The following is a 27620-nucleotide window of genomic DNA, read 5'->3' as shown; positions in this document are numbered from 1 at the left end:
GGCATCAAGGATTTATTTCTAACAAGATGGAAAGGTGAGGTCTATAATGATAACCGCACCAAAGCAAATGAGAAAAACAAACTAAGAACATATCGGCTAATCAAATCAGATTTAAAACTTGAGCCATATTTAGTCAAGCTAAAAAACTTTGAACTGCGTAGTGTGCTTACCAAATTCCGTCTTAGTGACCATAGTCTCAAAATTGAAATGGGTCGTCATAAAAAAATCCCACTAAACAACAGGGTTTGTGACATGTGTAACAAAGGTCTAATTGAGGATGAAATGCATTTTCTGCTGGAATGCAACAAATATAATGAGTTGCGTGCCAAACTGTTCAATAAAGCTAAGGATATGATCCCAGCATTTGAAAATAAACCTGCAGAGAAAAAATTCATGGAATTGTTACAGAATGAAAACATTATTATACCAGTAGCACAGTTCATAAGTAAAAGCTTTGAAGTCAGGAAGCAGGGTCTTACTTGACATCTTAATGCCTGCTGTCAATTTTGTAATTTTATATTAGATTGTATTTTAGAGATTTTGTTTTATTTAGTAATTTAGTGATTGTATTTGTTATTTGTTTTTTAGTATATTGTGTTTTTGTTTTGTTTTTTATATATATATATTTCTCCTTGTACTTTGTGACCATTTTCTTTCCCTCCGGGGATTGTGTAAGAGTCAATAAGTAAAAACTAGTTACCTGCGTCCTACCTGCCATTCGCAAAGGACGCCGGGAACCAGCGAAGGTACGCCATGACACTTGAGGCGGGAACCAGCCAAGTAGGATGGCTTGGTACGCCATGACACTTGAGGCGGGAACCAGCCAATAACTTGAAATGCAACAACTACGCCTGTGACATTTAACATGAAAATAACCTTATTTTGCGAACAATGCGCACAAATACTAGCTATATATGTAGCTATATAGCCCCGTGCCAGTTCCTTACAGTCGTAGCCCGGTACGCGTGGCGATAAAAACTATTTTACACCGCTGTCCTCGGAGGGGGGGGCATCCGGGCATTTTCATGGCATGGCAACCATCACGATGAAAACAAAGGCCGAAAACTGTCAGAAAACGGTACTTTGGGATGGTTGTTGAGACTCCCCTGAGCAGTGTAACAAGATTAGCCTGCGTGTTGTAACGCATATAAATTTGATTGTTCAGAATTACTTCAAAGTTGAGTTCCTGTTGTTTTCTCGATTTTTCACCGGCTCGACGTTCCGCGTTCCTCAGCAACGCGCGCAGAGCCCACAGAAATACATGGTACAGTGGTGCGCGTCTTAGCAACGAGAAACGTCTTGTGACGTAGCTCCGCCCCCGAGAGTACTAACTAATTCTGACTTCAAAGGTTGGCAACCAGCGGGGTAGCCCTGCGTACAGTGCTGTGTGTACGGGGACGCGTTCAGTTGATAGATGTCCCCACCACAGCCCTGCGTACCTCCATAGACAAAGTCCGGGAGCGCACCGTAATTGGTGCGCAAATTAAAAATAAGTAGTTTCCCAGCCGAAATCGGTTGAAATGACGATAGTTATCCGTAACAACCATTACAAAGTTTAATATCTGAAACTGAAATGTCTTTAAATAACAACTAGTAAAGACGGACAAATTGTAAACTCGTAGGTACCGGAGGAACTATCCACCAAACGCCGCCATTTTTAATTTCATTCACGCGAGAGAATACGTTTGTTTTTAGGGCAAAGTAGCCGATTTCATCCACAATTGGACTCCGAACTGGGAGTTCTGGATATATCTGGTAATCGATCATTATTTTTGGTACCTGGGCATGTTATTTCATTAAAAAGTTATATTTTTCAAAGTCCCGGACTTTGTCTATGGAGGTACGCAGGGCTGTGGTGGGGACATCTACCAACCGAACGCGTCCCCGTACACACAGCACTGTACGCAGGGCTACCAGCGGGGCTGGAAGTCTTAGAAATATCGCTCACTTTGTAATAGAATAGAGATGAACCAAGTTAGTTATTCCTGAGTCCGTATTATACTGGTAAAGATCTTCCTGAGTTCGCATTATACTGATAAAAGGCTCGGGCGGGGCGCGGCACGCGTTAAAAAACAACTGTCACGCCATGAAAGTGGTGGACCGCAGCGAGCCGCGCTCGGCAGACGACATTCTGCCAGTCAAAAAAGTGACGCCTGGTCGTTGCCATGGTAAACGGCGCCCGGAAGCCTGTGGATGACCAAGAACCGACACAGTTCCCTACTGTCATATAACGCCTGACGCTGGACGTGATGTGGTTTTGAACCATTTCTAAGAAAGAAAACATTTCAAACACAAGAGCCACAAGAGCGTTGAAAAGCATCCAGTTTTTTGTGTCGGTGGTCGGATACAAATTGAATGTGGTATCAAAGCCAGTAAAACGTTTGGAGGAGAAAGTGATCACGGCAAGCACATTAACTTGTTCCAGCGCTGGTCAATGTGCTACATGCAGTCCATGATTGAATCCGGGGATTGAATCCTATGGGAGGCGTAATTCAGGGGCGGATCGATATCTAGGATTCTGGAATAGGGGGGGGGGCGATAAGTTGGCCTAAGGCCAAGTTCACGAGCGCCGATGGCTCGAAGCAATGTTGGTTGTTAAAGAGGGGGGCGGCCCCTCGGCCCCCATCTATTAAATCCGCCAATGTAATTGGCCTTCTAAAGCAAACATACGTATTGTGAAGTCTTTTCATCCAATAAAATATTGGCTGAAGCAGTTATATGAGTGTTTCTGATTTTTCCTTTGGAAATGCTATTTTGGCGCTCAAGGTCCCTCAGAGAGTAAAAAGAACCCCCTCAAGCAAAATCCTGGCTACGGGCATGCACACTGTGCGACGAAACAAGTAGCTCTTTGCATGGCGGTACCCCATAGTTATAAATGTTGTTCCCGATCCCAGAAAAACGCCCCCAACGGTGTCTGGCGAAAGTAGTAAATATTCCAGTTGCAACCAGTTTTCAGTCTGTTTTCGTGCGGCATACTGCATATATCTTGCATCAAATATGACTACCAGTTTGTGCCTTTTTGCTGTCTGCACACACAAAAAATCTTCAAGCCACCACTTATTTACGTCAGCGATAAAGTGCAGTGAATAATCGCTCGTTTTCAACGTGAGTATATGGTATTAGAAGTTGTTTACGTTTTGTCGCTGAAAGTGGGACAGGTCGTCGACCGACTTTTCCAATGTAAACACGCGCTCTTTACAAAATTACACAAAATTTAGCAGGTGAACTGTGGTTGGAACAACGTTATCCAGTGATGAGACTTACTTTGTGGTGTGTGTAAATACCTAGTTGTAGCTTCGATGAAAATGTAACGTGGCCCTGCTGTTTACGGAAATAGTCCGAAAATGTTCAACCCACAAGAGGTCACTTAAAAGTAAGCCGAGGTCAACGCCTGCGTTTTAAAATCCGGTACATTATTTCATTTATAATCAATGTTTTGAATTCCAGATTTTCAAAATAATTTAAGACAACGAATTAAGTTGCATTTGGTAATGAAAGAAATATTTTCACCCCATGTCATAACGCAAAAGTTTTAGATGTAGATCTCTTGACAACCAACGATAAAACTAGTTTCTGGTCATCGTGCATGTCATATAAAATTGTTTTAGAAAAAGTTAATCAAAAGTACTACAGGGAAGGGTAGAAAGCTGCATCTTAGTTTGATAACATATTTATATCCAATTCTTTGTCTGTAAGATGAATATCTTGTTAATTTTTGCACTTCCAGTCATACTGCATTGAAATTGGCGTGCACTAGTACTAGACACTCAGATCAACTACCGGTAAAAACAACATGGGGACAGTGCAGTGAAAATGCTTGCTGGATTGAAACAAATTTGGAAGTACCCCAATTATTTCCTAAGAATTTAAAAAAAAAAAAAAACAGCCAATCACAAAGAATAATATAGTAAAGTTTCAGGAAATTTTTCCAAAAAGTTTATTAGCCACAACCAAAAAAATGAAATCCAATGATCCCACTCAACAATTTTGAAAAGCAAACAGTCCCAAATTTCTGCACCTTGTGTTCTTTCATTTGCTCCATCCCAAACTCCTTCAGCTTACATAAATATTTATCTATAAAGATTAGATTGTGTTATGGAATTTGGATAAATTAGGTCCATTTTCCCTATTGTAAGAAAAAAATTATTTATTCAGGTTTCCTTGCAGTGCTGGAAAACGCCGCAAGACACCGGCATGTTTAACCTTTTGACCACCAGACTTTCTTGCCCAAATTTTTCTGTACTTTTTTTCTGAAAATGTACCCTAATTTGGAAGACAGCAAACAAAATTTGCAGTTTTTATTCAAACAAATTTGGCTATTTTTGTCCTAATCTTCTGAAGGAAAATGCAGACTATAAACGGGACTATTTTGTGATAAAAAGAGGAAACCGGTGGTGAAAAGGTTAAGTTTGCTCCCATACATGTGTGCATGTACGTTTACAAGTGGGGCAGTTTATACTTATAAACTTAGATTGATTGCTAATCATGTTTGATCATACACGGTTTGCCCTAACATTCATGCATATGTACGTTTGCTATCTAGGTTGAAATCTAAGTTGATTTTTAACCATCCAACTGTGCTAGATTCAGGGCAGTGGTTGATTCAGGTTTGCATTGTACAAAGTATGAAAAGTGATGGGAGAGCTGTACACTTTGGACTATTTATGATAATTGAAGAATACAGTATCAATATGTTTTGTTAGCCAGCATGTTATTTCAATATACTGTATTTTAGTAATAAAGTGGAGTAATTTAACAGGAGCTATATTTTAATAAGATTTTTCACTTTTTCTGGAGATACATACATTGAACAAAATTTGACAAAATCGCATGTACTACAGGAATTGCCAAAAATGTCCCCACCCCCAATTGCAGATAATCTTAAGTTACATTGATGCAGATTTGTTTTTTTGATAAGCCTGGCTCTGTGTATTGTGTTATTAAATTATGATCAATATTTACCTTATTTAATTTGTGTTTCTTTTTTCAGAATGATTCCATCTTTAAGTGACCTGTGCCTCAAGACAGTTAGCTGCCATCTTTCTGTATTACACCAAGAAGTCAGAGAGTTATTACCAACTCTGTTTAAAGAAGCACTGTTACAGAGATTGGCTGACCATGACATGTTCACACAGGAATACCTGCCATACATTGAAAAGGCCTTGTTTGTGCCAGAGCTGAAATCACTTGACTTTTCTAGCTGCAACCAAGTTAATGACAATTTTTTAAAACGTCTTGCAGATTGTGGATGCAAATTGAAATCTTTTTATATAGGTGACAATGTCAGTACTGACGGTATTACTGCATTCTTAAATCAACAGAATAAACTTACTGATTTGAAGTTAATTATCAGTATTATAGATTTGGGGTTTCTTGAGCGGCTTAAAATACCTAATCTCAGAAAAGTGGCACTCAAGATATATGGCTGCTGGACTGCCAGTGGATACACATGTTGTTCAGAAATACCAAGGGCTCCATTGAAATGTCTCATCCCATTTGTTTCTCATCATGAACTATTGAATGATTTCTCGCTTACTTGCGACACAACAGCAATGTTCTTGGGTGATTCTTACATTGTTGAGATAATTACTAGGCTTGGTGAACATCTGAAACATTTTCAGATTGACGGATTGATTCCACTGCCTCCTGCATGCATCCATGCTATTGCAAACCACTGTCCAAATATACAGGAACTTAAATTGCAGTCTTATCTGAAATCGAAAGGTGTCAATGACAGTGATTTGAAGTGTCTTGCAAACAGCTGTCCAAAGCTGGAAATATTAACACTGTCATCAATCGTGAGCTGTGCAGATGCTAGCTGCTTCCCATCAACGCTGAATCGGCTCAGTCTATATCCCCGAATTGATGACAGAATCATGCCTCTTTCCCCTTCTTCCTTGAGCTCATTGATAAATCTGGAATACTTGGAGCTTCCAATGTGGTATTTTACAGCAGATACTGTGTATTCTGTGCTGTCGAGAATAGGAGCCCAGCTGAAAGGGATTCATTTTTTGAACACCAAACAGAAGAACCAAGATAAAACATTGGAGTGTGCAGTTGTTGACGCAATTGTAAAGTTCTGTTATTCTTTGAAAAGTTTGGAACTATGTTGTTACCATGCTGAGTCAATGGAGGGACTCCTGTCACTCTTTGTTGATGCTGATAGAGCAATGCGATTATGCCGATTCTGTCTTTCCTGCGACAAGCTAATGTTAGATGTTTCACATATCATCCAAAATGCCAAACTGTTGCTGTTTGCTTTAACAAATTCGTGTGAAAATATACAAGAATTAGACGTTGACAGCAGGTTTGTTGATGACATGATTTTGATCAAACTAGCCATGAATTGTCCTCGGCTTTCTCGTTTGGTGGTACGACCAGCTGGAAGACGCCATGTTTATAAAGATAAGATTACCGATGCTGCAGTATGTAAATTAGCTGCCAATTGTCCACTGGAAGAGTTATCACTTATTGAATCGTCTCGCTACTCTCATTTATCAGGCTTTTCTTTGAAAGCGCTTGCAAATTGTTGCCCGTCATTACAGTCTCTGAGTTTCACCTCTGGTTTCAAGTTTTCTTCCAAAGTGTTTGAGTGCCTGAAGAATTCCTGTGTCAACAGAGTTTCTATCAATGTTGAATACGATGCCAGTGGTCAAGGTGCTGGGATCCATATTACATCATAAATTGGATTTGCAGCCTCTATGTGACTATTTTATTTGCTCTGTTGCAAGTGCATCTTCATTAGCAACATAATTATGAGCTAAGAATTTTTGTTTGGCCATTGTTTTTACCTATATAAATGTTTTTTTTGCTAAAATTTTACTGATCTCTATACATATTTGCATTAAAGGCACAACTCTATAAATGCACGTCATCCAAAAAAATGTGTTGGAGAGATTACTTGCGCTAAAGCATTTATGCTAACTTGTTCAGTATCAGTAGGTTGTTTTTTTAAGCATATGCACTTATATTTAAGAGCATCTACGGTATAAAACCATGTGGGTTTCTCCATCTTCTGCCATATTAGAATTATAAATAGAGAAGTTAAGAAATAATGATTGCATCCAACATGTACCGGTAAAACGTGTTTTATGGGGTGACTTTTCTTGGTGTGTCTCAATGGATTGCCCGAGTTTCATAACTTTATTTATAGTATCTGCAGTAGAGAGACCAATGGAGAAAACATAATCAACAAAACAGAAAATACAAGTGTTCCATGTACTTTCAATAAAAGTACAATTTATAAAACTTTTATACGCAGTGATAGTCTAAAATTAAGTTTTCATATTGGTCCGGTTGAAGCAAAACATATGCATATATTTTTAATTAAAAAATTTAAAAAAAATAACTAAATTTGTGCAATCTTTAATTAACTTACTACTGTACAACGTACATGTAATTTTGCAATGCGGTAAATGCAAACACATTTGTTTGGAAATCGGACTGACTTGTTGGGAAACAAATTGGAATGTGACCAAGATAACACTTACAATTTTGCTAAACAGTTCGTTTTCACAACAGTTGTATTATTGAACAAGTATTGTTAAAAAGAGGACACTGTTAATTATCTAACCCAAACACGGTGCTTAACTAAATGTAACATTTAAATCTTATGACAGTAATTTATTGAACAAATTAATTTATGAATTTTTATTGAAAATTTTTACAATTATCGATGACAGTTGTCGTTGGATACATACAAGGTAAGGTCATGTATCATTTAAGGTAGCCTGTGTCCTTTTTGATGACAATAGCATTCTGTTTTATCAAGTTTGAAAAACAGATTTATTTGGTAAAAATCAACACTTAAAATGAGTGATGGATTACCTTGTGTCTTTAACCATTTAAGTACATAACCAAATCAATTGTATTTTTTTCTTCAACTTCACTGAGCTACCAAACCATATGTAAATGCTATGTTGAAATAGGTAAAACAGTGAAGTGATGCTGTACTTCAACCCAGCAGCATCTGTCTGTTTTCTCCCTCTCACTACTGTAAAATATCGGTAACAAAGTGGAGAAAACAGAAGCTACACTTTAATGTAACACTAAAACTAAAAACTTTGTCAATACTTAACATCCAAATTTGCAATTGAGTAAAATGCGTGTATCAACAATTGGGTAGAAATAATCTTAATTCATGTACCAATAGCTCTTAATATTGTTGTTTGTATATATTATATATTTTATTTTCAAATCTGACTAATCACAAGTTTTTCAATGTAGTTTTGAAAATATATGGGAAGTTGGTAGCAACAATTTAATGCTCATTTTTCATGGATCTTAAGGTTTTGTAAAACAATGTGAATACCGGTGTATAATAATAAATGTGCTGACAGATCTTGCATTGTCTGCTGTATTTGTAGGATGTGGTGGCTAGATTTATGCAAAGAGTCATATACCAAAACAGCGCCAGCTCAGTTGCTGACTGATCTACCATGGGTGTCTCAAAATTGAAATGTACATTGTATTGGGCAAAAAGTGTAGCAATTTCAATTTATATTGTCTTTTTCAACAAAATGTATGTACTGACTCATAAAGACACAGTTGTCAGTCAGTGTGTGTAAAGTTACATATAGTTGTTGCTCTGATCGTTGTGTTGCATTCCCAAAGTGCCATTATTACCGGTATGCCAGAATTGTATAAAAATGTTCGCTGATCGAAGAGTGATTACCCATGAAGAATACAAAGCAAGTGCCATATTTTATGTGTACAATGTATTGTATATGCTTCCACTGGGTCGACACTATTCATTACACCAAATTTACAGATGACAACAAATACATGTATTTCAACATTTATGACGTGTTCAAGTGTCGAAGTTGAACCAGCAAGTTCATAAAGTAATTTTCTGAATTTAATGTAACATGACAAGCCTAGCAAAGATCATTTAGCCTACAAGTTGACTATTAATTTTTCTGTGATTTTTTTGCCTTGACCGAATTTATTCATACTTCATGGGCAACCTGCAAATTTTATAAAAAATCTGTACTAACATTGTCACAGCAACAGCCAACAAAATAACCGTTTGATCCCCCAGTGGCTTGCCAATAAGCTGTTGTTTTTTTGAAGACTTTTCATTAAACTTCTATGAAATTTATTTACACACACACCCAATTATCAATACCCAACCCCATTCCAAATGCACCCCCCTACTACAGTGTTGATACCAGCCATCTTAAAATCCATAAATGACTGAATGCAAAGTACGTCATGAAACAGTAAGAGAGTGTAGATGTAAATTTGAGACTAGTGGCACAGATGACAGAGTACATATGATGAGTAAATCATTTACACCAAGAAATAACATTACTTGTTGAGAATTCAGTAAATAATACACCATACTCACAAACAACAACCAAGACCATTTGAATTTTTAATTGTCATTGTTTTTATAAAAAAAGACATGAATATTGCACATATATAATTAATTACATAATACAGAGGTGATCAATTTTACAGAATTTGTAGCTACTGTTAAGTAAAGCTGTCATACACTTGAAAAAATGCAGCATTAGCCAATCAGATAAATACAACTCTAATAATTCTTCAACTACAAGTCACTCACAGTATAATCAAGCATTAACTGAAGAAGACACCCATTTTCTGATAAGCATGTTTTCAGAGTAAAATATACATGTATATAGCCTCACAGTTACACAAACGAGAAATCAGGAACTTTATTGGATATTGTCCAACAATAATAATAATTTCTAATGTATTTGAAAATACAACTGCTTATATTATTATCATTTTGTTAGCCCCTTCGGAAGTACCAGGGATGGGCAAATCTTTCTGGTTTATATGAACAGCAACTCACAAGTGAATTGTTTCCACTCCTGGGAAGGGGTGGTGGAGTTGGGGGCTGGAAGATGATTTTTCTCACTTATTATAATGTGGCATTCAGTTTTTCAACAATTGATAATGCAAGTCCATTATGGTTACATTTTTCATCTCAAACTGTCCTCATACCTCTCCAGGATTTTGAATGTCCCACCCTATATGTACAATATTTTCTGGTTTCAAGGAGCCAATTTTAACACAAAAATTTTGCTTTTCCTACTATAATGAAACACACAATTCAAATGATCTATACCATCAAAGTGAACTAAAATGTCACAAATACACAGTAAGAGCAATAATACACAATAATTAATGCATGTATGTATGTATATAATATAAAAAAAAGCAATTGTAATATATTCACTGAATTTACAATGGAATCAATGAAAATTAGACAACAAATAATGATTAATGACTAAATATTGGTAAGATATTTTTAGGACTGCTAAATTAGGATATACAGTACTATACTCAAATGCGTTACAAATTTTAATAGTAAACTGCCTTATACACATGTTCCAGTATTCACTGTTTACCAAAGAATGACAGGTTTGGTAATATGGAGATTAAATTATTACTCTGCAATTTATTGTTTAAGGTCATGTCAGCATGAGTCTGAAAGATAAGATTACAGATCTTAAGCCTTCAATTTTATCAATTTGGCTTTTGGACATACTACTAAAAATCCTTCATTAAATATCTATGTACATGTAATTCAATACTCCAACAAAGACATCCAAGGTCTACTGTATTCTCATTAAAGAAGGGTTGTCACCTGTGCATGTGGGGACACCCCCCCCAAACATTTTGCAAATATTTTCTGAAATATTTTTCGACAATTTAGAATCAAACAGACATAATTTCTTATTGGCTACAGGTTTTGGTTTTTGAAAAACATGGCTAGTTTATTTTGTGAAAAGTGACCTTGCCGCAAAAGGTCAAATCACTCCAGTGGCAGTACAGAACATTTTACTGTTTAACATATGGTATACTTTGACATTAGGTCATGATCACTGAAATGATGTAGACAATATGTAACAGTTGTATTGTCCCACCCAAAGGTTTTATATTGGCACTTTCACCAATGAAAAAGGAATAAATAACAAATGAACAGAATTTCCTTTTTTTTATTGGCATTAATAAGGTGTAAATTCTCATCATCAAGTTTGAAAATGCAATATGGATAATTTATCAATACTGCATGTCAAAAGATTGTGATTTATAGTAAACGGAAAACTTTCAGTTTCATCATGCAGAAAACTGTAAATCCTAAATTTGTAATGCAAGAAAGTTGTCACAAATGCCATTCAGTCGAACAATTGTGAACCACTGTACCAATGAAAGTTTAGCATTTTGCAGAACATGGTTGTATACAAACTGACCTTGACATTGAATGTATGTATGGCATTTTAGCCTTGAGTAGATTTGGAAAGTATTATATACTGTTTGTATTGAACAACCTTTATACAACTGTAGTATCCAAGCCCTCATGCCAATTAAACAGCTTGTCAGTCACATCATACATCATTAAAGCCAAGTAATAGTGTTTGGATCCTGGCCTTGATATCACCATGGTTACTGTAAAATGACTAATTTTTGCTGGGTTTAAATTTCGCTGATTTATTATTTCAGGCATATTCAGTGGGTTTTAAATTCACAGTTTTATCATTTAGATAATGTGTTCTATGCTAAATTTGATATATTCACTGGGTTTCAATTTAGCGCATTTTCCAGTCAGCGAAATAAGCAAAATTAAAACCCAGTGAATAATTAATCCTTTCACAGTAGTTATCATGGGTAATTGTACATGATTCCCATACAGATAATACAAAAGGACGGCAGTCGTCGCACTGCGCATCTGCGACACTGGTGTTGATGAACATTGATTTTTCCACAATCCAATGCGCTCTTCTAATGAAAATCACAAGTATGAGGTTTGACCTGGGCGCGACTTGCACTAATTATCGCCGATGACTCTTTCGAAACCTTCCAATCACATAAAAAATTTCTAATTAAAGCTTGGTAAAGTCTAAGTCTGTACTTGTTAATCTGCGCAACAGTCAAAGTCGCCATCTTTGTTTATAGGAGACCATATATCTCGCGCATGCGTGGCGCGATGACTACCGCCCTTTACGGTGTTAATCAAGAGTAATCTAAAAAGCAACAATGGAATATACAGATTGATAATTAAATTTATAAAACAATATAAAAAGAGAAAAACTCACAATATTCACTGTATAATCAATCACAAGGCATTCATTAATTAAGTTTAACTGAGATTTTACCTACAGTTTTGATCTTTCACCCCTGCCACAGTAATCATAGGGAATAATCATCAAAGACTTGCACTTTTTTTGGTAACTGCTGAACTTGATAATATAATAACAATATGAGCAAGAACCAATATGTCTTGCTTTTGTATGACAGATTAAAAATAGAGCATTCATTGGTTGATTTTACAACTAGAATTCACATAACACATCACATCACATCAAAGAAGGGGATTCTTACATGTATATGCCATATGTATTGGTGTCAAACTATTACAAAGAATTTAACATCAGGAAGATGGTCCTATATTACTGGTACCTTCAGTACTTAATCTTTATCAATGTTTGATAATGTGACATACCGTATATTACAAAGGATTATGGGTACTAACAGACACAAGACGATTTATAATACCCTATTATGTCAGAAGTTTGGTTGTTTATCAGTGAAGCTCACACAAATGTCATTATAGCCATTTGAATATATGTCACTATAGTGTCAATGTGCACCGTTTCCTATATTTGGCCGGAAGCCCTCAACGTATGAAAGAATCAACATGCATCAACAACAGATCAATTGATATCTCATATTTTTTCATGTAAATACCATGACTTGCTGAGAACTTTCATAGATTGCTTTTTGAGTTTTCAGAATCTTTTCAGGTTTTATCAAAAAATGTATGTAGGAATCTTTATTCATTAAAACCATGTCAACATATGACAGTTTTTATGGAAGCACAGAACAGCTATCACACATAATATGTAATCACTCACAACATTAAATAATACATCATGCTGTAGCATCTCAAGGATAAATGAGGATAACCTAAGACACAGGTTTTCCTGAAGTCATATTGTGCAATGTAAATTAGTTTGTATTTTGATCAATTTTCTATCCACTGCAAGATTATGCATTATGCATGAAATTGAACATAGACCAGCACAAACAGAGATTATAGTGGCATGATTTGTAAAAACAACACTCCAGTAGGCTTGAAACAAATGTGAAAGTACTTTTGGGGTATATTCATGCTTAATATTGTGATATACACATTTGATGGCGAAGTATTTCAACGCCATGTTCCTCTGAAAAATCAGTATTTTAACACTATAACAAACATTGATTTGAAATTGAGTATTCAAGTTTGAAATCAAATCATTCAATTTTAGCAACAAACTTTCAATATTTTTTGCATATTACACAAGTTTCGCAGTGAACGAAAAATACAATTTCACAATGGCTGCTGGAGATGGATTGAAGAGCAATGGTCGTCTCACCATGCATGTGCAGGATTTGTGTTGATAAACAGTGAAACTCCCACAATGCAATTCACTCCAAGTGAATCTTGATCTTGATCTTGTCATGATTTGCACTAAGGGTCATTTGATGCATTCCAGGAATTATCTAGTTACTATGGTTACTAAAAAAACATGGGTAAACCTTGATCTGTGCAACAATCAATGTCAACATCTTTGTTAATAGGCAACCCATATTTCGTGCATGAGCATCAGGATGTCCACCACCCTTTATTGCTATGCATGAAAATTAAAGCTGAGGTACCACTTTTTTTAATGTATTTTAAATTTCATTTTACTTGACATAATTCTAACATAACAAACTATCAAGAACTTAGTTAGTTAGTAGTAGCCTACTCCACCTTGAAGGGCAGTGGTTGTTGTGTCGTGCATGTGCGACATTTGCGTTGATAAACATTGATTTTCTTACAATCCAATGCCCTCTTCTAATGAAAAAAGTTAGTTTAGACCTACATGTAGGCACAATGTGCACTCATTACCTTTGGTAGCTTCCCATCTCTCAGTTAAAGCATAGTAATGTAACAGTTTGTACCTGCTGGTCTGCACAACAGACAAATTCACCATCTTTGTTCATATTAGACCTATATCTTGTAAATGCATGGCCAATGCCAACAACGCCTTTTAAAGATTGTATTGAAACCAGTCTAAATCAATGTCATTAATTTCATATGATTCAAATGGGAATTAGTTTAAGCTGAACTGATTCAGTTTGGATGTCACAGATTAAAGATTAAAATAGTTATCATCATACACATCATACACATTCACCTATTCTCCACATTTGGACGTTGCATAGCATAATTAAAAAAAAAAACATGGCAAATTCAGGAAAAGAAGCTCCCTGCTCATGTTGCAGGAATGGAAAGTTATGTACAACAGCTAGGTAACACTCATTTAAAATATCAATGACATGTTTTACGCTAACTTCCAAACAAAGAGACAAAAACAACATCCAGCTAAATGAGTTCTTCATTTTTGAATGAATAATATTTTTATGTACACAACTAAAAACCAGAAACTTAATATGTAAATTATTTTGCTTTATCTTTCATAGTCCACAACGGGTCCAGTAAACTTAATGGATCAGCCGGGTCTTTCTCTGTACCAAGTGAATCCTTTCTTTCATCAAAAGAAGCTTTAGAGACTCTGGGTTGATGTTTTGGACTGGTGTTGAGGGTGAATGTTGTTGGATCCAGAGTCGCCAATAGAGTTGATGGTGCCTCAGAAACCAGTGACTGACCGTTCTGATTCTGTAATGTTTCGTTGATGGTACCAAGTTGCTGGGCAGTACCAGACAATAGAGATGAGTTACTGGACAGGGACTCTAAGGAATCATGTCTTCCAAGGTTTGGGTTAAGCTGCTGTGCTGAACATGGGTTGTGCGCTGGTGAAGGTGGGAAACTAGCATTACCATGGCTGCTATGAGAGTCTTGTGAATTTGTACGCGATAGGTGGGTATGCATCATGTGATCACTTTGAATATCAACCATCTGATTGGTTATTTCAGTCACATGACCCAGCTCTTCATTTTGATAGGTTACAGGCTGTTGCATATCTTGATTGTCGTTGGTTATTTCCGGTTTTGGTTTGACTGTCATCTGTGATATCTTTGACTGTATATCTTGCAATGAACTGGTGCCCATGATGAAATCAAACGAGTTCCTAGCATGCACCTGGGGATCAATACCAGGAGTGGCTGGCTTTCTTAAAAATATCCCCCCTGAAGAATAAACAACAACAGTGGTTTGCAACACAAGACACAAAGCAATAAACGCTAAGAGCCAACAGAACCAGGAGTAATCTATTATTCTCAGCTGCTATATCACAGCCTTGGTTGTGCAACAATTTCACAAGTGACAAATTTTTGTTTGTTTTGCATGCAAGTATGGGAAAACCGATATATTCCTAGTATTGTAAGTTTTACAAGAAGATAAAGGTCTTACGTTTTGCCAGTTGTCTTTCACAGTAGAATAAAACAGCATCATAGCAGAACTTATACTGATCCTGAAAACAAAACAAAATTAACTGTGAGACAAAAATATGCTGAAAATTTGAGATTAAAACAAATGTCTGTCTGTCATTTTGAATCTGATCTGAAGAACAAAATGACATGACATGCATCAAGATCCCATTTTGTTCAATGTATAGTATATGTACAAAATTTGGGAATAGCTATTCATATATTACCGAATTCCAAGATCTGGAATGACAAAAATGCCAAATTTGTTCTCATTAAAATGGCCACCATTTGGTCATCTTGGATTGCATTGCCAAACGAATACATGTGCATATGTGTGACATGGTGTATGTTCAAAGTTTGAATATGATTAGTCAAGACATGTCAGAGATATGGCTCTTGAACATCATTAGTTAAAAAAATGGCCACCAATCATCCATTTTGAATCTGATCTGAAAGAACAGAATTATGTGCATCAAGGTCACACTCTGTTCAATGTATGTACCAAGTTTGAACATAATCCATCCATACATCCCTGCGATCCAAGTTCTGGAATGATAACATGTTGTTAATTCAAAAAAGGATGAAGACTGACAGACTGCCATCTTGAAGATGAAACTAATAGAAATGCATAATTATGTATCCCAAATACTGTGTTAAAAAGTTTGCTCCATAATTGTATAATCTAAATAATGAAAAACTACACACAGCTTTGCTTTCACATATCTATATGTATTTGTTTACCTTTTCCTGCACCATATATTTTCTTTGATTCCTCATATATCGAATTAGTTTAGGAATATTCACAATTCCATTGCCAGCTAGAATCTCAGTCACAGCAGAATAAACCAGACAAAATACCGCTGATCTATCAATACCGCCGCTATAACCAGAACATATACAAGTGCTTAATGTCAAAAAATATAAATACAAGTTTTACACCACTAATTAGTAATCTAAGACCTCAAATCCCATGGTATTAAACCAATCAGCTTTTCTCTGCATTTCCTCTGAAGCATGTTGTGTGAGGGATCACTTAAATTACATCTCAGCTAATAGACTTATGTGTGAAGGTTGTTTCCTGGAAACTATAGGTGACCTATAGAACTGGTCATCTAAATTATATACTTTTTGTAGGAGTTTGATCTGGACCATGGCTATTTCTTGGCAAAATTTGATTTCAGGAATGTGGCTTCAGCAAATTGGAATTATATATTATTTCAAACCAATTCTTCTAATAAAAATACCCCAAAATGTTATCTACAGGAATCTCATTTGTAGACCCAGGGCAACACATTTTTTTTTCAATTTTTAGCTGGACCATTTTTTCCAATATTGCCATTATCGGGATTTGGTAAATGGCCTTTATTTTGTTGACTTTCAACTCCTGTGATATTTTGGGCACTTGATTTTACACTGTTTTTACGCTGCACCAATGAATTAATTATAACACACAACCAGAGTAGGGTGGCCATAATAATAATAACACTACAGGAATTGAACACACAATCCTGAGGCTAGGAGAAAATGATAGTCACTGAACCACACCCTGGTACTTCTTTATCAGAGACATAAAAGTACCAGTTTGGAGACATCATTTATTTTTAGAAGATACTTACGTGCAATGCACAACAATTGGAATTTTTAGACTTCTTTGTACTTGGTAATAATTCTGTACTTCTGTAATAAAAGTTATCAGACCATTGGGATTGTCCGGTACACCACTGCAAAAACAATCAAATTTAAAACACAAATTATATGGTCATTCCAAATCAAAAGTTCCACAAAATCACAAAATTAATTCCCAGATTATTTCCCTGAAAATTTGATGCATGTATTTTTCTTTCTTGTATTTATTCATTATTTTGAATTTGTTGTTTGTTTTTTATTATGTGCATCTTGTTTTGTATTATACATTATTGCTCAGGTCATTTAACGGACTACGCCTACCTCACCATACCCCAGCCCACCCACACACACACACACTTACTGTTCCGGCCACCCTGTAAATTGTAAATGTATAATAGATCGACTTTGTCTGTCTTCTTTATGCGTAATATTAATTCTCCTCTCGGTACAGAAAGTTGATGTTCGGACACTTTGAAGATTAAGCAATAGAGTACCACATGTCATAGTCTGACCACGCTCACTTGGCCAGTATACATGGTAAGTCTGCAAACGTGAAAGAAAAAGACTATTAAAATGCTTACTCAAACGGGAACCAGCTCTTATGAGGGCTGATGTGAAAGAAAAAAAAACAATCATCACATGGAAATCTACTTTTTGTGATGACACTATATGAATTCCTAATGTGTACTGATTAACAGGTATAGCACATGGGACTAACAGTTGTGATCATTCTCATTTAACCCTACAAATGAATCTTCCTGATGCAAGGTGACTATGCTAACAACTTTACCACACACATGTATCAGCAATAACAATAAACTGTCACATGTCCCAACCACTACATCAAAGACTAACCTTTCCTGCTTCGCTATCTGAAAGCAGCATGGCTATAACTGAAATCTGTTGCTCATAAACCATTATCCAGAAGTCATTGAAGGTCACTGGAAGCGGTGCTTGTGTGACAATGAATGGTGCAGCAGTCGGTGTAATTCCAACCAATGGACTGGCATTGATGTAATCATCTTTAGAAGAAGACAGAGTTGTCCTGCAATGATCAACTACAAAAAGAGATAGCAGCATGTATATATTGAAAGTGACATTTAAATTTTATCCTCGGGGGCGGAGCTACGTCACGGACGTTCTACGTTGCTAAGACGCGCACCACTGTACCATGTATTTCTATGGGGCTTTGTGCGCGCTGCTGTGGAACGCCGTGGAGCCGGTGAAAACTCGAGAAAACAACACAAACTCAACTTTGAAGTAATCCTGAACAACCAAATTCATATATGTTACACACGTAGGGCTAATCTTGTTACACTGTTCAGGGGACTCTCAACAACCATCGCAAAGTACCGTTTTCTGCGAGTTTTTGTTCTTTGTTTTCACCGCGAGGGTTGCCAGGCGGTAGAAAATGCCCGGATGTCCGCCCCCGAGGATATAATTGTGTGTGCTTTTTTCATCAATACAAAATGATTTGACAGGTTTTTTTATGTTATGCATGTATTCTAACAGTAGTTTTGGAAAATCACAAATCTCAATGTTTTCTTGGAAAATGTTATCTATTTTTTCCTTTACTGTAAAATACTGCAGCAATTAATTTCAACATTTTGGATGTTTTGTACAAAGTTTATTTTCACTGAATTTTGATGAGTTAAATGTAAAATATAGGAAAAATGGCAAGTTGACTGGATTTATATATTCACTGATTAATCCATTTATTGACAATTAATTCTAAGTGAAAATAAAACACTTTACAGTACAATGTTACTTACATGGCATGATATCTGGGTACCTATTTTTCATAGAGTAACATCTAGCAATAGAAATCGAATATTGTTTAGTTTCTTTCTGTTGACAATCTGACAATTCCTATAAGTGAACAAAACAGAGTGAGTAACAATCTGAACATCCATAATATAATAAATTTGTTGTTCACATGATACTGAATAAATATGAATTCCAGCTACTTGCATGCACTGTCACCAATATATATGTTTGATACCACAAAAGAACAAACACATTGGGAGTTCATGCCCCATTCTGGGTTGACTAACACCAATTTAAAAACTTTTCCAACTGCTAAATAAGGCAGACATATTCCAAAATAAGCTATATGCCGAGAATCATGACATTTTCACACCAAGAAATAAGGCGGATACGCTACCAAAACAGAATCATATTAAACATATTAACATTAAACATACATATTAAACATTAATTCAAACATACTTGTACTTGAGATATTGATGGAAAAGCTGAAAACTAATTATGCAGATGGCATACCAAGTGAAATGTTGAAGTACAGCAGCGTAAGCATGATAAAGGCTCTACAAAAAATGTTCAATCAAATCCTGAAAAATGGGCAATACCCAGACAACTGGAACATTAGTATTCTTACACCAATACATAAACAGGGTAATTATCTCAACACTAACAACTAGCGAGGTGTATCAGTGAACAGCAACATTGGAAAACTATTCAATGCAGTACTCAACAGAAGACTGATTAAATATTTAGATGAAAAGAATATTATACACCCAAATCAAGGTGGTTTCCGAAGCAAACACCGTACAACAGATCATATCATCACACTACATACCATGATTAAAAAAATATCAAAAAAAAGGAAAAAAACTTTACTGCTGCTTTATAGATTTAAAGAAATGTTTTGATACTGTTTGGAACAAAGGATTGATGTACAAACTGAAAAGCAACAATATAAATGGCAACTTATACAAGTTAATTGAAAGTATGTACAACAATAAGAAATACAAACTAAAGTTGGGTGACAGAATAACAACACCATTCCATATACACAATGGAATGAAACAAGGCTGTCCACTAAGCCCAACACTGTTCAATATTTATATCAATGACCTCATCGCTGAGCTAAACAAACAACCATTAAATCAACCATCATTGAACAAGAAGTCAATCCCATGCCTATTATACGCAGATGATATTGTACTTATGTCTGAGAGTGCACCAGGACTACAACAATTGATGGATAAAAATGGACACCACACAGAAGGGATGCATATCAAAGTTGGGAATGAGGAACTAGAAAAAACAACACATTATACATATCTTGGAGTGACTTTTAATACAAATGGCTCAATGGATACAACAATGGACAGGTTATCTGACAAGGCTAGGAAAACTGAAAGGGCTCAACTCATCTTTTCAGTGGTAGTAACAACAACCATGTAAAATTGAAAACAAAATTACTTGAAACAACTCAACTACCAATTTTAACATATGCTGGAGAAATATGGGGATTATGCACTAACTGGAGTAGATGGGATAAAACTAGCACAGAAAAATACCACCTAAATTTTTGTAGACATATAGTAAATGTAAATAACACTACCAGTAACATAGCTGTTAGAATGGATACAGGGCGACTACCACTGTTATGTAACATTCAATACAAAGCTCTCAGATACTATAAACACCTAAAATCCATTGATGAAAACAACATAGCATATTATGCACTTAAAGAGATGGAGAATACAGTGTTGAAAAACAGTTGGTTATCAAAACTACATGATTTGAAAAAAACATACAACAAACCTGTTGACATACAAACAACAAAACAGCACTTTCAAGAATTATGTAAGGAACACTATAAAAATACATGGATGTCTAACATGAACAGTACTGATTCAAAACTAAGGACTTTTAAATTATTCAAAAATAACATCCAACAGGACACCTATTTACAAAAACTCGATGACAGAAAAGCAATAGGGACACTTGCAAGATTTAGAATGAGTGACCACAAACTGAAAATTGAAACTGGTTGCCATCAAAAACCTAAAATACCACTACAAAGCAGAATTTGTCAAAACTGTCTCAAAATTGAAGATGAACAACATTTCACAACAGAATGCACCTTATATGCAAACAACAGAGACATTCTATATTCAACAGCCAAATCCTGAATATATGGATTCCAAGATATGACAAACAATACTAAATTCATACAAATAATGAGTAATAAGAACACTTCACTAATCAAAGAAACCATAAAGTACATCAAACAGTGTTACAACATAAGAAATACATTACCGGCATAATTAAACAACATATGCCATATTCCTACATATTGTAAATTGTCTTACTATTCACGGATAGTTTTATGTCCGCTCAACTATGTAAAAACTTTATTAACTCGTTAACCAAAAAAGAAATGTCACATTATCTTTACGGTATTAATAAAGAATTCTATTCTATTCTATTCTATTCTATATGAACAGATTTGAGTGTAAAACTAATAAGGTTTGCATAATTTAACAGACCATCTATGTATCAAGTCTCATTGAAATGTGATTAGAATAGAAAATATTGTGAATTATTATGCTAATTAAGATATTAATATGAACAGTTTTTAACTCAAAATTAATCAGGCCTGTCTATTGTCCTAGACCATTTGTGTACCAAGTTTTATTGAAATGTGGTGTTTGGTACTTATCAGTAAATATCAGTGGAAAAGCTGATTAATTATGCAAATTAAGTAATTAATAATCAATTTTACTCATTAGTTCAGAGCACATATGCACCAAGTTTCATCAAAAAACGATGTATGGTTCTTGAGATATCAGTGGAACAAGCGGACACACATACAGACACACTAACTGCAAAAACTCCCATTGACCGCCAGAATATACCTCCAAGCATGACAGATTTTACCCCAGGATTATTGCAGATACACCCCAAATCAGAAAGACATACCTCTAGATAAACAGAATATTTTCCTAAAACAAGAAAGATACATCTACAAATAAATGAGAACAGAATTTAAAACAGTAGACTTCATTTTATGCACAACAAATACATACCTTCCATTCCCGATCCAATATGGTAGGTCCACTGAGAGTGTGCTTACTTAGACTTTCTACATATTTATCAAATTTCTCAACTTCTTCTGTGAACCTTTCCAGAACCTCTTTGTTTTCATAAGGATCTGTCTTTGGGGTGACTGCTTGGTTAGGTTTCTCAATGGTTCGTAGGATGGGATCCTGTTGGATTGAGTTTGGAGCTAGAACGGGTGTCTGGTTTGATGAGTGGCCCGGTCCATCAGGGCTAGACGAGAGGAGATCTGTCTTTGGCTTTGGTACACTGTCTGCTTTGATAGGTTGGATTGAAGGTTGTGGTAGTTTTTCCTGCTCTTTTGCAAAGTCTGGAACAGACTGTGATTGCTGGTAGTAAGCACCTTGGTGAGGGAGTGGCTGTTGGAACTGCTGAGGCTGTTGAGGGTAGGTGTTTTGCTGAAGAGTTTGTGTACCACTTGGCTGATACGAGCTCTGTTGGGGTTGCCTGACATAACTTTGTTGTTGCTGGTATGCTGAATGAGTAGGGGACTGGTATTGTTGTGGCTGACCGTAATACTGCTGCTGTTGTTGTTGAGATGAAGATTGTTGTTGCAGAGCTGGCTGTTGAGATGAAGGTTGTTGTTGCAGAGCTGGTTGTTGAGATGAAGGTTGTTGTTGCAGAGCGGGTTGTTGAGATGAAGGTTGTTGTTGAAGTGGAGGCTGCTGTTGACCTGTGGATGCTGACCACTGCTGTGACTGGTCCCAATGCTGCTGGGGTTGTGATGTCTGTGGCCACTGTTGCTGAGGATGTGCTTGAGACTGCACTTGTCCTTGCTGAGGTTGTTGCCATTGTTGTTGCCCATAGGCTTGTGAGGTCATTGGTTGAGAGATATGCTGTGGCGAACCTTGTTGTGATGGCCTAACTATAGCCACTGGTTGAAATGGTCTGTGCTGAGGAGACTGCTGAGGCTGGGACTGGGGAACACCTTGTTGTGGGAAGCCAGGTGCCTGAGGCTGAGGCTGGGACTGAGGGAAACCTTGTTGTGGGAAGCTTTGTGTTTGAGACTGCTGAGGCTGGGACTGGGGAACACCTTGTTGTGGGAAGCCAGGTGCCTGAGGCTGAGGCTGGGACTGAGGGAAACCTTGTTGTGGGAAGCCTTGTGTTTGAGGCTGCTGGGTTTGTGACTGGTGACCACCACCTTGTTGAGGGAAGCCACATGCCTGAGGCTGCTGAGTTTGGAACTGAGGGGTACCTTGTTGGGGGAATCCAGGTGCCTGAGGCTGCTGAGGCTGGAACTGAGAGACATTTTGTTGCGGGAAGCCAGATGCCTGAGGCTGCTGAGTTTGGAACTGAGGGGCACCTTGTTGGGGGAATCTTGATGCCTGAGGCTGCTGAGGCTGGGACTGAGAGACACTTTGTTGGGGGAATCCAGGTGCCTGAGGCTGCTGTATATTTTGTCTTTGATGTTGAAAACCTGCATGGTGTTCTGGCATCATGGGTCCTGAAGGTTGTTGTGGCACAGGTCTGTGAGGGGGTTGTTGCACTGTATATCTTTGCTGTTGTGTATGTTTCCCAGATCCTTGTTGCAACGCAGGGTCATGTGATGGTTGTTGCAACACAGTTCCTTGTGGAGTATGGTGTAAAACAGGACCTTGCTGTGGTTGTTGTGACATGGATCCTTGTTGCGGGTGCTGTAATGCAGAACCTTGTGGATTTTGTTGAAACACAGGACCTTGTGGTTGCTGAAGTGTCTGCCCCTCTGTAGATCCTTGATGTGGTGGAATCCTGCCAGGCAACTGAGAATAGTTCTGTAGTTCTTGTGGTTGCTGGAATCTTGCTTGGTGGGGATCATAACTTGGCTGTTGATTAAAAACTGTGTTGACTGGGTGTTGATTACTTGCAGATTGAGACTGAGAATAATGTTTAGATGATTGTGGCTGGTTACTGTATTGTTGGGATTGAGATTGGGGTACAACATCAGGCTTTGGTACATTTGTTTGTTGCTGCTGAGTTTGCTGATTGAATGATTGTGGACCGGGTGGCTGTTGCCACTGCATTCCTTGTGGATATGACTGTTGTTGCCATGATTGTCCACCAGACTGTTGTGGTGTAGAACCAGCTGGGTGTCCCTGCGACCCATGGTCATGTCCTGAATGCTGTTGAGACCCAGAGTGTTGCTGCTTTGGAGTAGAGATCGGTGTCTGTAAACTGTTAACAGTGTCAGAGCTTTGAGGATAGACCTGATATGCATTTGATGAATTCACACCAGATGATTGGCTATTGGCACCAATTGACTGGTTACCTGGATATATATTCTGTGAAGTCAAAGGTGGCGTACCAGACCTCACAGCATCTGGAGCAATTGGCTGATTGAACACAGGGTGTCCAGGCAATGATGCACTCTGGGTCGGCAACCCTTGTGTAGAACTTGCAGGAATATTCCGTTGATCAGGTGGACAATTAGGAGGCATGGCAGCCTGTGGAAATTTTTGATGAGGAGGGTAGCTAGTTTGACCAGGAGTATTTGCTGAATAACTTTGGGTTGAATAAACAGGCTGGTTGGAGGTCAGAGGCTCTTGTTGAGGAACAGGTGGGGTACTGGACCTTGATACCTCAGCAGGAAACCCTTTTGCTGCTGGATGGGAAAACTCTACTTGATTCGGATTAGAGGTCACAGTAGAACTGAAGCCTGACAGGTTTTGATCAGAAGGTTGTTGCCTTGCATAGCTTGTATTGGGAGTATAGTTTTGTGGAATATGACCAGGAACTTGGGGAACTGAATGCTGATGATGTGTTGGGAAATGTTGAGGACTGGAATCTAAACTGCTTGGTTGAGATTCTCCTTGGGAGTGAGGCACCTCAACAGCACTATGAGCAGTTGCAGAAGGATATCTTGAAGAAGGTGCAGCATAGGACACTGGAGGGGGGACTCCCTGTTGAGATGAGAATCCAGGTGCAGCTGATGATGGTATTTGTCCGGATGATGGCATCTTGTGTGCTCCTGGCATGCCTCCTGGAAGTGGCTGACCAACACTAGAAGGTGGAACTTGTGCTCCTGGTGCAGGTATCATCTGGTTAGGCATTCCAGGTACAGCAGATTGTCCAGCAACGAAGTGAGGTGGAACTCCAAGTGGAAAAGTTTGACTATCCATTGATTGTCCGGAATCTGTGGAATACAATCCCCCTTGTTGGATTCCTGGTAACATTCCTACTGATTCTCCCACACCACCTTTAGCATATAATGATCCGTCAGCTAGAGCAGCTTGTATGTTGCCTTTTCCAAGCATTGATGGATCAATAAGATCAGAAAGTTTTAGACCGGTTTGTTGTTTGCCAGTCACAGGACGACTTGGTTCAGATGCTGGTTTTGGAGCACTGGGTCTGGGTGGAGCTGATAGAGAACAAAAAGAGAAATATGTCAGTTATATCAAATTTTTGTTGATTGCAGAGTGGTTTTATGTTCAATTTTTTGTTTGTCTGAATTAAGGATTCTGAGATATGACTCCGGACGGACACACGGACGGACGGACGGGGACCGAATTATAAGTCCCCGTTTTCGGACTTCGTCCGAACAGAGACTAAAAACAGTGTTATTATTTTCTTACTGTGATGCACAAAGTAAAATTTAATACCATGGGCTTATTTGTTTATACCACAATCTACTACTGACAGAATAAAATTTAATCTCTGGTTAAAAGTTCTTTATAATTAGCACCACAAATAACTCCTAACCCTGCTCCTCCTGTGCCCCTTCCCCTCCCTGAAGGGGCATATACAAATACATTTGGAGAGCTGGAGTGTATGGGTTATGATTCAGGTTCAGGGTGGGAGGGACCTTGTGGAACTCTTTTCCGTTTCTGCCCTACTCAAATCAACTTCACCCACCTTTTTTTGGAATTTTACTCAAAAAATGTTGCCTTTCTTCTTCATGAACTTTAGTGACTCCTTTTGTTCTTTGGAGTAACTTAGCAACCCCAGCTTCTAGTTTCTTATAGAATTCAATCCCCTTGCCAGATTTCTGTAGTAAGTCGTCATAGGCATCATAAGACGTTACCAGAGACTGCACCATGTCTTCTCTCCTGCAACAAAAATAACACAAACACTATAAAACTAATATTTTTCCAACAATACTTTTTCTCCAATTCCCATTTTAATTCCTCGCCAAATTTTTCAAACAGGTTTTAGCAAAGTTCATGAATAAATTTTAAATAGTTCTTAAGCGAGAGAGTCGTCACCTGCGCAAACATGTGTCTACCCATAAGCCTTTGCATTTTAGCATGTGTTGTTATCATTGCTTGGTACTCAATTCCCCCATGAGCACAGGTGTAGATCCCTCCGCTTTAACATTACATTTTACATGTAGTAATAGAAACGATATAATGAGGCTGGCCATTTTATTCATAACTTCAGTTAGTCTAAAAACTGAAACAATCCACTGTGTCATGTTTTAGGGCATGTACTGGAAAATACAAATATAATTTGGGAAGAAAAGTTGAGAAAAAAGCTTTATCATGAGAAATAAAAGCAATAAATACCTAAGGTACCGGGGTATGTATTATGGCTGGTGGAATATTCTATTATGTAAAAATAGGGGTGCAAGCATAGACTTACTTTTGTTCCACCTCACTAGATATTTTTCTTGTACTTGCATACAATGCGTTAGTCTCTGTCACAGCTTTGAGTATATTGTCCTGTGCATTCAAGTTCTGCTGTATGTAGGATACTACAGTCTCATGTTTTTTCATTTCCTCTTTAAATAATTCCTGAAGGTAAGAGAAAAATTGTAGAATATATTGAGTACATGTATCAGTGAAACAAAATCTAAACCAAACTTTTTGAGTCCCTTCTCCAGATGCTTACAAATGACTAGAACCCCTGTGCAAAGTAGTGTAAACAGAAAATAATCTTTCTCTATAGAGAATATATAATATAATTCAAATTATAAACTACATGTACAGTCTACAGTTTTTAAGATATTGATACGATGTGTTGTGACAGTCAGGTTATGTTGTGTATTAATGGTATCATTTGTGTACTAACAGTCATGTTACGTGGTGTAACAACAGTCATGTTACGTGGTGTAACAACAGTCAGGTTACGTGGTGTAACAACAGTCATGTTACGTGGTGTAACAACAGTCAGGTTACGTAGTGTAACAACAGTCAGGTTACGTGGTGTAACAACAGTCAGGTTATGTGGTGTAACATCAGTCAGGTTACATGGTGTAACAACAGTCATGTTATGTGGTGTAACAACAGTCAGGTTACGTGGTGTAACAACAGTCATGTTACGTGGTGTAACAACAGTCAGGTTACGTGGTGTAACAACAGTCAAGTTACGTGGTGTAACAACAGTCAGGTTACGTGGTGTAACAACAGTCAGGTTATGTTGTGTATTAATGAAAGTCAGGTATCATTTGTGTACTAACAGTCATGTTACGTGGTGTAACAACAGTCAGGTTACGTGGTGTAACAACAGTCAGGTTACGTGGTGTAACAACAGTCATGTTACGTGGTGTAACAACAGTCAGGTTACGTGGTGTAACAACAGTCAGGTTACGTGGTGTAACAACAGTCAGGTTACGTGGTGTAACAACAGTCATGTTACGTGGTGTAACAACAGTCAGGTTATGTGGTGTAACATCAGTCAGGTTACATGGCGTAACAACAGTCAGGTTATGTGGTGTAACAACAGTCAAGTTACGTGGTGTAACAACAGTCAGGTTACGTGGTGTAACAACAGTCAGGTTATGTTGTGTATTAATGAAAGTCAGGTATCATTTGTGTACT

The 27620-nt window shown here is 37.3% G+C and overlaps 2 protein-coding genes across 3 annotated transcripts in view; one reads left to right on the top strand and one right to left on the bottom strand.

The window, feature by feature from the left end:
• Nucleotides 1-1064: 1064 nt before the first annotated feature.
• Nucleotides 1065-8341, top strand: LOC144353411 (uncharacterized). 2 transcript variants are annotated; one of them, XM_085495644.1, is made up of 2 exons: nt 1065-1138; nt 4991-8341. In XM_085495644.1, the coding sequence occupies exons 1-2, from the start codon at nt 1089-1091 to the stop codon at nt 6681-6683; spliced, it is 1743 nt and encodes a 580-aa protein (XP_085351770.1). In that variant the 5' UTR covers nt 1065-1088; the 3' UTR covers nt 6684-8341. The 2 variants fall into 2 exon arrangements, with proteins under 2 accessions (XP_085351770.1, XP_077866128.2); XM_078010002.2 differs by lacking the exon at nt 1065-1138 and adding an exon at nt 2922-3105.
• Nucleotides 8342-9363: 1022 nt separating this feature from the next.
• The window catches only part of LOC100373776 (tyrosine-protein phosphatase non-receptor type 23-like), a 33789-nt gene continuing 15532 nt past the window's right edge, over nt 9364-27620 (bottom strand). The window contains exons 13-22 of the mRNA XM_085496004.1: nt 26443-26594; nt 25717-25910; nt 21858-25222; nt 18789-18885; nt 17872-18074; nt 17378-17559; nt 17007-17111; nt 16132-16270; nt 15374-15434; nt 9364-15150 (exon numbers count right to left, since the gene is read on the bottom strand). Coding sequence (XP_085352130.1) covers nt 14462-15150; nt 15374-15434; nt 16132-16270; nt 17007-17111; nt 17378-17559; nt 17872-18074; nt 18789-18885; nt 21858-25222; nt 25717-25910; nt 26443-26594 — 5187 coding nt within the window. The 3' untranslated portion in view covers nt 9364-14461. The remainder of the gene's footprint in view (nt 15151-15373; nt 15435-16131; nt 16271-17006; nt 17112-17377; nt 17560-17871; nt 18075-18788; nt 18886-21857; nt 25223-25716; nt 25911-26442; nt 26595-27620) is intronic.

This window comes from Saccoglossus kowalevskii, chromosome 22, assembly GCF_978046115.1.
Source record: "Saccoglossus kowalevskii chromosome 22, keSacKowa6.1, whole genome shotgun sequence".
Classification (NCBI taxonomy): Eukaryota; Metazoa; Hemichordata; class Enteropneusta; family Harrimaniidae; genus Saccoglossus; species Saccoglossus kowalevskii.
Note: the sequence above shows the minus strand (reverse complement) of the source record. Positions and strands in the feature narration are given on the sequence as shown.

What these genes read in the sequence shown, in the direction of transcription:
- LOC144353411 (XM_085495644.1), top strand. Translation starts at nt 1,089, where the DNA reads ATGGTTGTTGAGACTCCCCTGAGCAGTGTAACAAGATTAGCCTGCGTG. An exon ending in ACAAGATTAGCCTGCGTGTT is followed by an intron (nt 1,139 to 4,990) that starts GTAACGCATATA and finishes TTCTTTTTTCAG; the next exon opens with AATGATTCCATCTTTAAGTG.